The 12844-nt window shown below is 35.9% G+C and overlaps 3 protein-coding genes across 3 annotated transcripts; 2 read left to right on the top strand and 1 right to left on the bottom strand.

Annotated features, from left to right (window-relative positions):
- Positions 1-2356, top strand: LOC144547802 (putative disease resistance protein RGA3). The gene is made up of 3 exons (XM_078296493.1): positions 1-507; positions 786-2033; positions 2342-2356. Exons 1-3 carry the CDS (start codon positions 136-138, stop codon positions 2354-2356), a joined length of 1635 nt encoding a protein of 544 aa, XP_078152619.1. The 5' UTR covers positions 1-135.
- LOC144548056 (putative disease resistance protein RGA3) lies at positions 2080-4003 on the top strand. The gene is made up of 2 exons (XM_078296740.1): positions 2080-3657; positions 3873-4003. The coding sequence occupies exon 1, from the start codon at positions 2442-2444 to the stop codon at positions 3576-3578; it is 1137 nt and encodes a 378-aa protein (XP_078152866.1). The 5' UTR covers positions 2080-2441; the 3' UTR covers positions 3579-3657; positions 3873-4003.
- A 5771-nt stretch (positions 4004-9774) lies between these two features.
- On the bottom strand, positions 9775-12244 carry LOC144548097 (UDP-glycosyltransferase 79-like). Its single transcript, XM_078296785.1, has 3 exons — positions 12005-12244; positions 11061-11483; positions 9775-10613 (listed from the first exon to the last, which is right to left on the bottom strand). The coding sequence occupies exons 1-3, from the start codon at positions 12233-12235 to the stop codon at positions 9891-9893; spliced, it is 1377 nt and encodes a 458-aa protein (XP_078152911.1). The 5' UTR covers positions 12236-12244; the 3' UTR covers positions 9775-9890.
- Positions 12245-12844: the final 600 nt, after the last annotated feature.

Raw genomic sequence — 12844 nt, 5'->3', positions numbered from 1 at the left:
CAAAGTCTTCTCCACACCACTTCTCCTCAGATCTCAACACTCTGGTGCTCTTTACTTTACGCACATTTCTCACATTCACCACTCAGATCTAAGGTTCTCTCCTAATAAGCTCTTCAAAGAAATCTACAGATCAAAATGGCAGGGAATTTGATAACCTCTCTGCTCTCTCTAGCCACCAATTTGCTCCCCTCAATTAAAGCCTCTATGCAGGCTCCTTCTTCCTCTTCCTCAAATTCTAATAACTCCGAAAGGGAGCGTGCTCGAGCTGTTGAGGAGGATCTGGAGAGGCTGATGCGAACTCTGGAGTGGATCAAGGCCACACTATACGATGCTGAGGAGAGGGAGATCATGGATCGTTCTGTAAAGCTATGGCTCAAGGAGCTGAAGAAGGTCGCTTATGATGCTGAGGATGTGCTCGGCGAGTACCGGTATGAGGTCACCCGAGTCCAACTAGAGGCAAGAAAGGCTTCTGAAGCTTCAGGTTCTCACAAGAGGAAGAAGATGGAGGTTAGTACCTCGTGCTTTAGATATTAATTGTCCAAGTGTTATTTTTCTTCTTGTGTTGCACTAAAACTTAATAGAGGATGCTTGAATTTATTTATTTATTTTTTAGCTAGATTGGTATCCACCGGAATGTATGGTCACTTGTTATATTATCAGCTTTTCCAATCTAACATCAGAGTGGTCACATAATATAATACATTTTCAATCTAATTATCATTTTTAAGTTAACAAATTATGAATTTTGGCATACTTATATAATATATACATTTCTTTTTGGATAGTACATTGTTCCAATTCCTGATGATATGGTTGATCGGCTTAACAAAATAAGAAGTCGATTTGATGAAATAGCAAAGCATCGTGAGGCTCTTCAATTAAGGGAGAGTGATGGGGCGAGGCGTCCGAACAATAAACTTTTACGACCCCCAACGGGTCACATGGTAGATGAGGCAAGCATTTTTGGAAGAGATGCTGAAATAGAGGAGGTAATCAATTTGTTACTATCTGATAAAGAAAAGCCCTTTTCAGTTATTTCAATTATCGGAAAAGGTGGTCTCGGAAAAACCACCATTGCCCAACTGGTCTACAAAGATGAGAGGGTAACCCGTTGCTTTGAGTTATGTGGGTGGGTATGTGTCTCTGAAGAATTTGATGTTGGGAGACTCACTAAAGCAATCATTGAATCAGTCACCGAAATCAATTACGGATTGAGTGAGTTGAGTTCATTACAAGAGAAGCTTGCAAAAACTGTGAAGGGAAAAACAATAGTGCTTGTTTTAGATGATGTGTGGAACGAGAATCAAAGTCTTTGGGACTCGTTAACGATTCCTTTTAAAGAAGCAAAGCTGGTCAGAATTCTCGTCACAACTAGAAATAAAAAGGTTGCAGATGTCATGCAAACAACGACCTGTTTTAGGCCAACTAATATGCCTGAAGATTCGTGCTGGCAGTTGTTTCGGCATTATGCATTTCTTGGTACAAGTGACACTATGCCACCACACTTGGTTAATATGGGAAAGGATATTATGAGGAAGTGTGGTGGGTTGCCATTGGCCGTGAAGTCGATTGCAAGCCTCCTTAGGCATGAAACAGATGAAGAAAGGTGGATAGAGATTCTAGAAAATGGTCTTTGGGAGTCCTATCCATCAAATGATATATTCCCAGCACTTCAGATCAGTTATGCTCATCTACCTGGCCACCTTAAGCCGTGTTTTTTATTGTGCTCCATGTACCCAAAAGATTACTTATTAGAAAAGATGAATTTGATAGAGTTATGGATCTCTCATGGCTACATTGAGTCCAAGGGCAAAAGAAGAATTACAGAAATTGGTGTTGAATATTACGAAGAGTTAAAACAGAGGTCCTTTGTTGATGATTTTTCAAGTGGATCTAAAGAACGTTGTAAGTTGCACGATATAATCCATGATCTTGCTCGACTTAATTCTGAGAATGAACATTATTCAGTGGAGATCAATCAACCACTTGATATACAAAAGGAAAACGTTCCGGAAGAAGCACGTCATTTATATGTAAGTGGTTTATCTGGAAATCAAGTTCTCCAACAAAATCTGATGGGTTTAAGGACCCTTTTTATCTATACGAGATACTCCAGAAATTTTCAAATATGTAACCTCACAAAATTTAAAGCACTCAGGGTATTGGAATTGCAAGAGAATAATTTGACAAGAATTCCTGATTCCATTTCCGAGTTGAAACATTTAGCCTATCTTGATATTAAGTCTTCCAATCTTAAAACATTGCCATTATCCATTGGCCTCCTTTACAACCTACAGACTTTAATTCTTGATTGCTATAACCTTGAATATCTACCTGAAAGTATTGGTTCACTTAGTAACTTACGGAGATTAATTATTAAAGCAAAAAATCCAATAAATTATCTCCCGCATGGGCTTGTTAATTTTCCAGCCATAAAGACAATGAAAGCAATGGTGAAAGTTACAAATGTAGCTTGGTTAAAGGATATGACGGACCTTGAAGGAAATCTCATTATTTATGGAGTGAGTAATTTAAAAGATGCCCAGCATGCTAACATGAGAAATAAGTGCAAACTTGAAGCTTTGCATATAAACTGTAATCCATATTCCAAGGGTGATTGGGTTGACCCTGCGAAATCAATGCTGAAAATAACCCTCAAACCAAGAATAAGTGTCCATGATGCCAATTTTTCTTGGTTAGAATCCCTCCAGCCACATCCTAACCTCAAAAAACTTGTAGTAGGATCTTATTCTTCTGCCACAGTGCCGGGATGGATGTGTGATCCATGTTCCTTGCAATCAATTCAAAAAATCTCGTTATATAACTGTGACAAGATTAAATCTCTTCCATTCAACAATCTTCACACTCTCAAGCACCTCGTTGTTAGTCGTTGTCATGGTTTCCGAGTTCTACAGCTAGAGCAGCTGTCCTCCCAGCTTGAGAAATTGGAGATTTCTGGTTGTGACTGCCTTGAGTTGATTACTGGACTAGGGAATCTGGATATGTTGGCAACACTGAAAATTTTCTGGTGTAAAGTTCTGAAATCAATAACAATGGATAGACTAAAGTTGGTGGAATCTACTGAGCCAATTGGTGATTCCTCTCATGGAAAGCCACATTTCAGCCGACAGAGCATTTCAACACTTACAAGGTTGGAAATCTTGTTATATAACTGTGACAAGATTCAATCTCTTCCATTCAACAATCTTCACACTCTCAAGCACCTCGTCGTTCGTAAATGTGATGGTTTCCGAGTTCTACAGCTAGAGCAGCTGTCCTCCCAGCTTGACATATTGAACATTTCTGATTGTCGCTGCCTTGAGTTGATTACTGGACTAGGGAATCTGGATAAGTTGGCGACACTGAAAATTTCCAGGTGTAAAGTCCTGAAATCAATAACAATGGATGGACAACAGTTGGTGGAATCTACTGAGCCAATTGGTGATTCCTCTCATGGAAAGCCACATATCGGCCGACAGAACATTTCAACACTTACAAGGTTGGAAATCGAAGACTGTAAATTGCTTTGTGTTTTGCCAGATGGATTGATTCCATCAATTGAGACTACCCTGACATAGCCATTCATCACTTATGTCCGTGTTCTTCACTGCGGTTGCACTGACATTGAAATTGGGGATCTACAATAAATCAAATCAGGTTCATAAATTTTTCTATTATTATAATTTTTATTATTTTAATATTTAAATTTTAGACCACTAAACTTTTTTGCTTTTATGTAACCATAAGCCTTGGTAGGATTTGTTGACTAATCAAGCTGCAAAATTACTGGTTTCGACAAATAAACATTTTATATTTATATTACTTGTTTGTTGTTGCTACAAAATTAAGCTCTTGTCCAACTTTTTTTGCAGTGTTCTACCACAAGGAAAATTTAGGAGTCCCCTCGAAGACCCTCGATAGAAATAAATTTACTATTTGATTTATTATATGTTTTGTAATACACAGAAATAATTTCCTTTTCTAATGGGAATTCATTTTCATTGATTTTTTTTTCTATACATATTTTTTTTTCTTCAAATCACCTCTTAAAGAACGATTAAACAAGCCAACAGTCAATTTTTGCATTACTCAATTTTTTGTCGTTATCCTTATCTCAACTATTTTTTTGTATTCAAATATCTTTCAGACTATCAATATTTCTGTTGACAGCATTTGCCGTAAACTATAAAGAAAAATATATATATTAGTGTTATATATTGAAATAGCTGGTTCTTTACCAAATTACATTTGTTTCCATATAAAAATATTTTCAAATAAAATTATTTCAATTTTTTTTCCAATAAAAACATTTGATTCCACATAAAACCATTTTTTCCATCTTTTACGAAATGTCTGTCTAGCTTTCTTTCAAATAAAGATTATGAAATTATTTCAAATTAAAATTTGTTCGCCAAATATTCTAAGAAAATATTGCTACAACGTTTCTATTGGGTGACAAAATCATTGTGAGTCCAACATCTTCCCTTGGGGAAAAATGATTGCAATATTTTTGTTTTGTGCTTTACAATTGTCAATTAATATTAACATGAGCCTTTTCAAGGAAGAAAACCTATGAAGATGACCATTTTCAATGAAGAAAACAAAAAAGTATACACTGTCAAGTATAAGAACACAAAATTAACAAAGTTTTGTGATTCCTTGGATGGACGCCAACAGTTTTTAACTCAAAACACTACAACTTAATATAGGCAGGACAATAGATAGCTTGCCATGATATTTTAATTATGTAGACAAAACCTAAAATTTATCGGTTCTTCTATACGAACTGTAAATTATTTTCGGTTCTTTTAGTTAGGGAATATATATTTTTTTGTAGTATGAGGTATTTTTGCCGATTTTTTAAAAATACCCATTAAAAAATGAATTTAATAAAAATAACCAGATCTCAACTGAAATTTTAAAAATACCCAAATCGCGGATTTTTTCCGCGACTCAGAATTTTTATTCCGGGCCGCGGAAAAAATTCGGGGCCTGAAAAAAAAAAATTTTTAATTTTTTATTCCGAGCGCGGATATTTTCCGCGGCCTGGATTATTAAATATATATATATTTTTTTTAGAGTTTGGAGAAAAAAAAATATTGTTTTTTTGGCCCAACTTTGCACCTCTGGTTAAGACATCAGAACACCTTCAAAAATCATGAAATTTTACCGACATGCATTCTTAACTTCATAGAATAAGACTGTAAAGTTTCATACAAAATCTCAAAACAGATCGTGAGATATCGGTTCTCAAAAATTGGCCGAACTGCTGAAGGAGTGCTTCTGAGCCCAACTTTGCACGTCTGATTAACATAGCAAAACACCTTCAAAAATCATAAAATTTACCGACATGCATTTTTGACTTCATAAAACAAGACTGTGAAGTTTCATACAAAATCTCAAAACAGATCGTGAGATATCGGCTCTCAAAAATTGCCCGAACTGCTGAAGGAGTGCTTCTGAGCCCAACTTTGCACCTCTGATTAACATACCAAAACACCTTCAAAAATCATGAAAATTTATCGACATGTATTTTTGACTTCATAAAACAAGATTGTGCAGTTTTATACAAAATAGATCGTGAGATATCGACTCTCAAAATTTGACCGAACTGCTGAAGGAGTGCTTCTGAACCCAACTTTGCACCTCTAATTAACATACCAAAACAATTCGTTTTCACTCTTATTCAAACTCAAACTCAAACTGGATATATATAGTTTGTTCGAAATTGATTCGTGAACTTTTTAGATTCGAATCTCAAATAATGCAAATAATGGCCAAGAATGCATGTCGGTAAATTGTCATGATTTTTGAAGGTTTTTTGACATGTTAACCAGAGATGCAAAGTTGGGCTCAGAAGCACTCATTCAGTAGTTCGGGTAATTTTTGAGAGCCGATATCTCACGATCTGTTTTGAGCTTTTGTACGAAACTTCATAGTGTTATTTTATGAATTCAAGAATGCATGTAGGTAAATTTTCATGATTTTTGAATGTGTTTTGGTATGTTAATCAGAGGTGCAAACTTGGGCTCAGAAGCACTCCTTCAGCAGTTCGGGCAATTTTTGAGAGCCGATATCTCACGATCTGTTTTGAGATTTTGTATGAAACTTCACAGTCTTGTTTTATGAAGTCAAGAATGCATGTCGGTAAATTTTCATGATTTTGGAAGGTGTTTTTGTATGTTATTTGGGCTCAGAAGCACTCCCTCAGCAGTTCGGGCAATTTTTGAGAGCCGATATCTCACGATCTGTTTTGAGATTTTGTATGAAACTTCACAGTCTTGTTTTATGAAGTCAAAAATGCATGTAGGTAAATTTTCATGATTTTTGAAGGTGTTTTGCTATGTTAATCAGAGGTGCAAAGTTGGGCTCAGAAGCACTCCTTCAGCAGTTCGGGCAATTTTTGAGAACCGATATCTCACGATCTGTTTTGAGATTTTGTATGAAACTTTGCAGTCTTATTCTATGAAGTTAAGAATGCATGTCGGTAAATTTTCATTATTTTTGAAGGTGTTCTGATATGTTAACCAGAGGTGCAAAGTTGGGCCAAAAAAACAATATTTTTTTTCTCCAAACTCTATAAAAAAAAAAAAAAAAATTTAAAAATCCGGGCCGCGGAAAATATCAGTGCTCGGAATAAAAAATTTCGGGGCGCGAATTTTTTCCGCAGCCCGGAATAAAAATTCTGGGTCGCGGAAAAAATCCACGATTTGGGTATTTTTAAAATTTCAGTTCAGATCTGGTTATTTTTATTAAATTAATTTTTTTAATGGGTATTTTTAAAAAAATCGGGTATTCTTGGCTCCTCCTGTTAAAGCAAATTTTCTATACAATTAATCCATTACCCTGTATTAATTTTCATATTATTTATAAATAAAAATACTGTATTTATGTATTCCTACTATATAATCTCTTGAGCCCAGTCCATCAACACGCTGTCTGAATTTACTCATTGTGATTTTGGAGCAAAGATCTTCTGTGATTTAATCTTTACACAAGAAATATGTTGCGGGTGAAATGTAGAGAGAAACCGGGTCAAAAAGTTCATCACTACATAAATCTTGTACGATACCGTCATGGGAAACTAAAAATTGAGAAGCGAGAACTAGTGGGTCCCATGTAGTTTCTGTACTCCTACAGCAACAGGGATCAGTTTGTGGCTGCATTTCTACAACTATTCGCGTTGAAGTTGATATTTAGTTGATTACTCATCCGCAGCATAATAATAATGCAGCTTGCAATAAAATTTTAAATGCTAAAAGGTATGCACTTCTTCACAAAGCCCTTGAAATTATATAACTTCTAGGGCCTGTTCGGCAGCATTAGAATAGAGGAATTGAACGGAATTAAGGTTCTATTCCAGCCGAACAGAACTGGAATGAGCTAGAATAGGGAATTGAGAATTGATACTTTTCTACCTTTTTCAATTCCAGGGGGACCTGGAATTAAGAATTAGAGAGGAATAGCGATACAAAATGACTCATTTTACCCTTATTTCGCTGATGTGGCAACCCCTTCTCCCATATTTTTTAATTTAATATTCATTCACTCATCTCTCCACTTCTTCTTCCTGCACAGTTCCAGAGGAGGAACAAATACTTTCTCCATTTTACTCCGATCAAATTTTTCGACAATCTGCCAGGAGATTTGATAAATGAAAACTACAAGCTCAATAGATGTGAATTTACCTTTCAAATGAGATCTCTCTTACTAGGTCTTCTTCTTCTATCTTAGCTTCCCCTTTTGCATTTTATGGATGTGTTTGTTAAAATCTCCATTGACAGTTTGGTCTACTCAAATCGCAAGTCCAAGGAGGTTATTGGGTATCAGACTGAAAAGCTTCTTGGTATTTTTATCTTCATGAATCGGCATTGGCTTAAAATCTTATTTAAAGCTTACTAGAGGTTCCGAGATATGGTATTCAGGGTTTTAATTTGGTTTTCAGAACATTGTGCCAGAGGGTAATTTTCACTTATTTCGCTGCTCTTTATATCTTTTCACCTTGCATTGGACTTTCTAAACTTCATCTCTAATTTGCTTTTAGCTTAAATTCATCACTGTGTGCATAGCCCAGGGGGAGCATTCTGTGGGGAAAAAAAATTACATGCCCCAATCTAGCAGCATTATTGGAAACCATGAAAATAGCAAACCAATGCCACTGGTGGGTTTGTGCTCTGCATATATTTGGTGTATTTGATTCATTAATTATGCACTTGATTGTTGATTATGCTTGCGTGATTCCTCAAACATTTTAGTTGCTTCTTTATTCAGCAAATAACTTGGGAACAATATACCATCATCATTGGACTCATACCAGTGACTGTACCGAAAGTGCTGGACACTAAAAATTTAGTATCCGTCAATTAAACTCTTTGCTTGTGATAAATAAATTAAGATATTCTAATGCATTGTTCCATGTAAATAAATTACATTATTTGTTTTACATGTGTCAATTCATCTATGTTTTGCTGCTATTTATTGTAGAATTACACCATGCACTTCCATTTTTATTTGTTCCATTTTGTTTTAAAATTATAATCATTTACCTCAAGCTAAATAGAAGTTCAACACGATATAGTGCTGTGGTTAAAACTCAACAAAAGGTTATAATGGACATTTCTTACAATTATAATATTTTAATGAAAAAAAGTGGAACTATTCCTATTGATGGTGCACCGAACACTTGTGGAATAGAGCAGAAGAGTTATCAATTCCTAATTCTATAATCCTCTTTTCTTCTCTTATTCCATGTCTTGCCGAACAGGCCCCTAGTATTTAAGTAGCGCATTCATTAGTATATCTATATTTTAAAGGTGTATATTTCATTAGACATGCATATACCGATTTGAGATACATTTTCTTTAGAGTATGAGATATGTTTCATTCAACTATTACATGTAATTGTGTTATATTGAATAGAAAAAAGTAATACATATTTTTGTGCTATGATATTCCATCATATTATAGGAAAGAACATATTTTCACAATAATTACATTTTTTTTATATTACACTGATAAAATAGTAAAATAATCTTCGTTTGCTAGCCAGCAAAATTTATTCCTATTCTTTGTTTTACCTAAATAATTTTGTACATAGCTATGCTTTATTATGTTTATTAGATTTGAACAAAATTTATTGATACATAGAGTATTTGATACTAATTAAAAAAATTAGAAGTTTATTTCTTTTGTTTGTAGTTCTTCATTTCGAAATTTTTTTATCAGTTGTTTGTGCATCCTTTTTTTTAGCTAATTAATATTTTGAAAATGGGTCAATTTCTTGTGTACCCTCAAGACTTCAATACATTATATTTACCCTTAACTCTTTCAATACTCTTTTGTTTGTCCTTGCACTTTGCTCACACACATTAAAATTTATATTTTCGATTATATCCCTCCTACATTTTCTTCCTCTTAATTTGACTCGGTAGAATTAATGAATTAAATTTCCCTTTGTTGAGAGCATATTGGATTTGTAATTTATATATTTGCTTCTGTCACTGGCAGCGAAGAACATTTTACAAAATATTTTGAAAAGGAGGTTACTTTTTCTTGGTTGAATACCAGTTTTTTGTGATTATTCTCATAAAATACTCCTGATAGTGTTATTGACGGTAACCTTAATTGAACAATTTTAAATCTGTCTAGCCACAATCACAAAATAGGCAACACTTTTTTTTTGATGAAATATATGCTTTATATATTGAGAAATGCTTGTTTGTCCTTGGCCATTCTCTTCACAGACATTGAAAAGCTGATTCAACACGAAATATGAACAAGATACAAACATGAAAACAATAACATAAATAGGTGAGGAATGAGAGTAAATGATCGAGGCATGGCTCGATACCAGTAAATTCCAGTCTATAATGTGCACATGTAATGTAGTATCAGTTGGCCCTGTACTTAGCCGCAAATTCAACAATATTTTTATAAGAGCTTCCGTCTTCTCTCATTGCCTCTTGAGCCTTCGCTCTCCATTTCTTTGCATTCCTCCTATACTCCTCACACCTCTCTCCTTCCATGACCTCACTTAAGCACCTTACAATCTCTTCTCTCTTCATCAACCCGCCACTCTCCGGTTTAACCCGTTTTCCAACCTCCCAAACCCCTTCAACATATTTCGCATTCATCGGTTGATCTGTCCACTGAGGCATCCCCACCATTGGCACGCCTAGCACGAGTGCCTCTACAGTTGAATTCCAACCACAATGTGAAAAGAAGCACCCCACTGCTTGATGCACCAACACCTCCAGTTGCGGGCTCCAAGAGACTATAACCCCTCTATCTTTCACTTTCTCAGCAAAATTTTCGGGTATTTTGTCGGCTTCTACTGACCTGACGACCCACAAAAATGGTTTGCCACAGTCGTGGAGTCCATATGCCAGTTCCTCCATCTGGGCCGGGTCTAGGCAGGCCATGCTGCCGAAGGAGGTATACACAACCGATTGCGGTGGTTTTGAGTCGAGCCATGCAATGCAAGGGGTTGTGGTTGGTGTGTAGAGGTGGAAACCATACGATGTGTCAGACGGAAGGTGGTTGTCGAGGTACGAAGATGGTACAGTTGGCCCGATTGTTTTACCATGCCATTTAGACCCCATGTACTTTGCTTCCTGAAATTATACATGACATTGTTTTTTGTGAAAGAAAACAAACGAAGCAATTAAATTGTATGTCAAGCAATTTAGAATTCCTTGCAATAATTTGATTGAGGCTCTGCAGATTTGACTTCTACTCAATCATTGTTCAATCATACAACAATTGATAGTAGTATAGTCCTTGTACTATTATGGTTTTATTTTATTTTTCTTTGAATAACTTTTGGTTTTGTTGACTTTTGAAATATCTTTATCATGAAGCCTCAGCGCTACTGTCATCATATAACTAATGTGGATATATATATTTAAAAGCTAAAGACAAGTTGCCAAATACCAGTAGTTACTGATACATCTTGTTTTTAACTTAACTACCCACTTTTTCCTCAATAGAAACAAGTGTAAAGAAATACTGTTTTTCCAAAAATAAAGAGGGAAATAGTATATTTTATGAAGTAGGCAAACCTCAGGTTCAAGTTCATAGAAAGAGTTAACAAGCACATCATCTGCCTTATTTAGCCACTTGAATTGTGCCACAACCATCTCCAAATAAGCCGGGTACGGCCCGGCCCCGAGCATAAATGATGGCAAATCCTCGGGTTCAAGAATGGGCAATCCGGGCACCACAAACGGGCTTGTCTTGACCGGCACCTTGACCTGATCCTCCCATGTGTGTCCATACACCACGTTCACGGCACATGGTTGTGTGAAGAATGCGGCAGATGATACTCCGTGCCGCCTTGCCACTTCACCTGCCCAAGGAAGGAATGCATCATATACTAAAACCCTGACCGGCCGACCCTCGGTCGACTCAGACCGGAGTAGGTTGTCTAGTGTCTCTGAGCCGGTGATCTCGAGCCGGGCCAAGTAATCCGTGACAGAGTTGATCTGTGATATTCATATCTTCTTGTTAATTTTTCTTGACTTAAATTATTATCATATTGATTTGGAGCTAATTTATATCTCAAAGCTGTAATACAATATGGTAGCAGGAAAATAAAAGAAGAGAATCTTTGCAAAAAGCACCTATGAAATAATTTTGCAACAACTAGCTGCAAACAGTTCATGAATTTCAAAAAATTAGTTACAATATGTTTTTTTTTCAGAAAAGACCCTATAAAAATGAATTTGCTAGTTGCATACAATTCAGGGAAGTAAAATCTTATACAACCAAAAGAAAAATAATGACAGCAAGTGCAGATTCTGGTTAAGAAAAAAAGATAAAAAATAATAAAAAACAAACAGTAAAAACAAAAGCACTAGAAAAGTAGAAATAGTTAATTAGCCTTAGCAGAGAATGACTTATTCAGTATTGATTATATGTTCCTTCTAAAACACAACTAGAAAATTCAAGAGAACAAATTAAATAATTGACTTGATCAGTAATATATTCTCAGAAATTATAAAACCTCATAGAAACCACCACGGTCAAATCCGTCTGAGATTGGGGCAATACGAACGGGACCGGGGTCAGGATTGGTGGAGGAGAGAATGTAGCGGGTGGTGGCGAGAGTTGGTTGGAGGCCGTGAAATGTGAGGCGCTTGCCAAAATCAAGCATAGGATGGATGTGGCCTTGGCTTGGGTATGGCAGCAGCAGCACATGGCTGCACATTTCAATGCCTTCTCCTTCCTCTGCCATGTTAATTTGTACAGAGCAGGCCTTGAGATGTAACAAGAGAAGTATTGGCAAGGGGAAGAGGTATGAATGATATATGTATGATAGTGTTGAGTTTGTGACTTTGACTTGAATGTGTGATCTTGTTGTATTATTATTATTTAAATATAAGATATACTACCAGCAAAAAAGTAGCAGATATGATATGATACAGAAATTCACATCCCCTCAGGTTACTTGACTGAGTACAATTGAATCGGACGGTCTGAAATTGAAATTTTTAACTTGACACCCAATCTCAAAGCACAAATAATATTGCCCCCGAACGCCATCTCGAGGACCCACTGGCTGAAACTATATCTGGACCGTCCATTTTAATTGTGCACAATCTCAAAGCACAAATAATATTGCAGGAATTTTCAAATCTTGTACAATTGAATTGAAATCAAATCTTGTACAATTGAAATAATATTACCTGGGTCGCAATCAGTAAGAGATGAGGTTGAATTGGGAATGATCGTTGGAACTAAAGAGAAGAAGATTAAAGACGGGCAATTAGTAAGAAGGAGCGAAGAGACTAACACAGGGCCCATTGAACCTACTCGGAAATTCCTTTATGACAACTACCAGAGC

This window comes from Carex rostrata, chromosome 32 (genome assembly GCF_964058835.1).
Source record: "Carex rostrata chromosome 32, lpCarRost1.2, whole genome shotgun sequence".
In the NCBI taxonomy this organism is placed as follows: domain Eukaryota; kingdom Viridiplantae; phylum Streptophyta; class Magnoliopsida; order Poales; family Cyperaceae; genus Carex; species Carex rostrata.
Note: the sequence above shows the minus strand (reverse complement) of the source record. Positions and strands in the feature narration are given on the sequence as shown.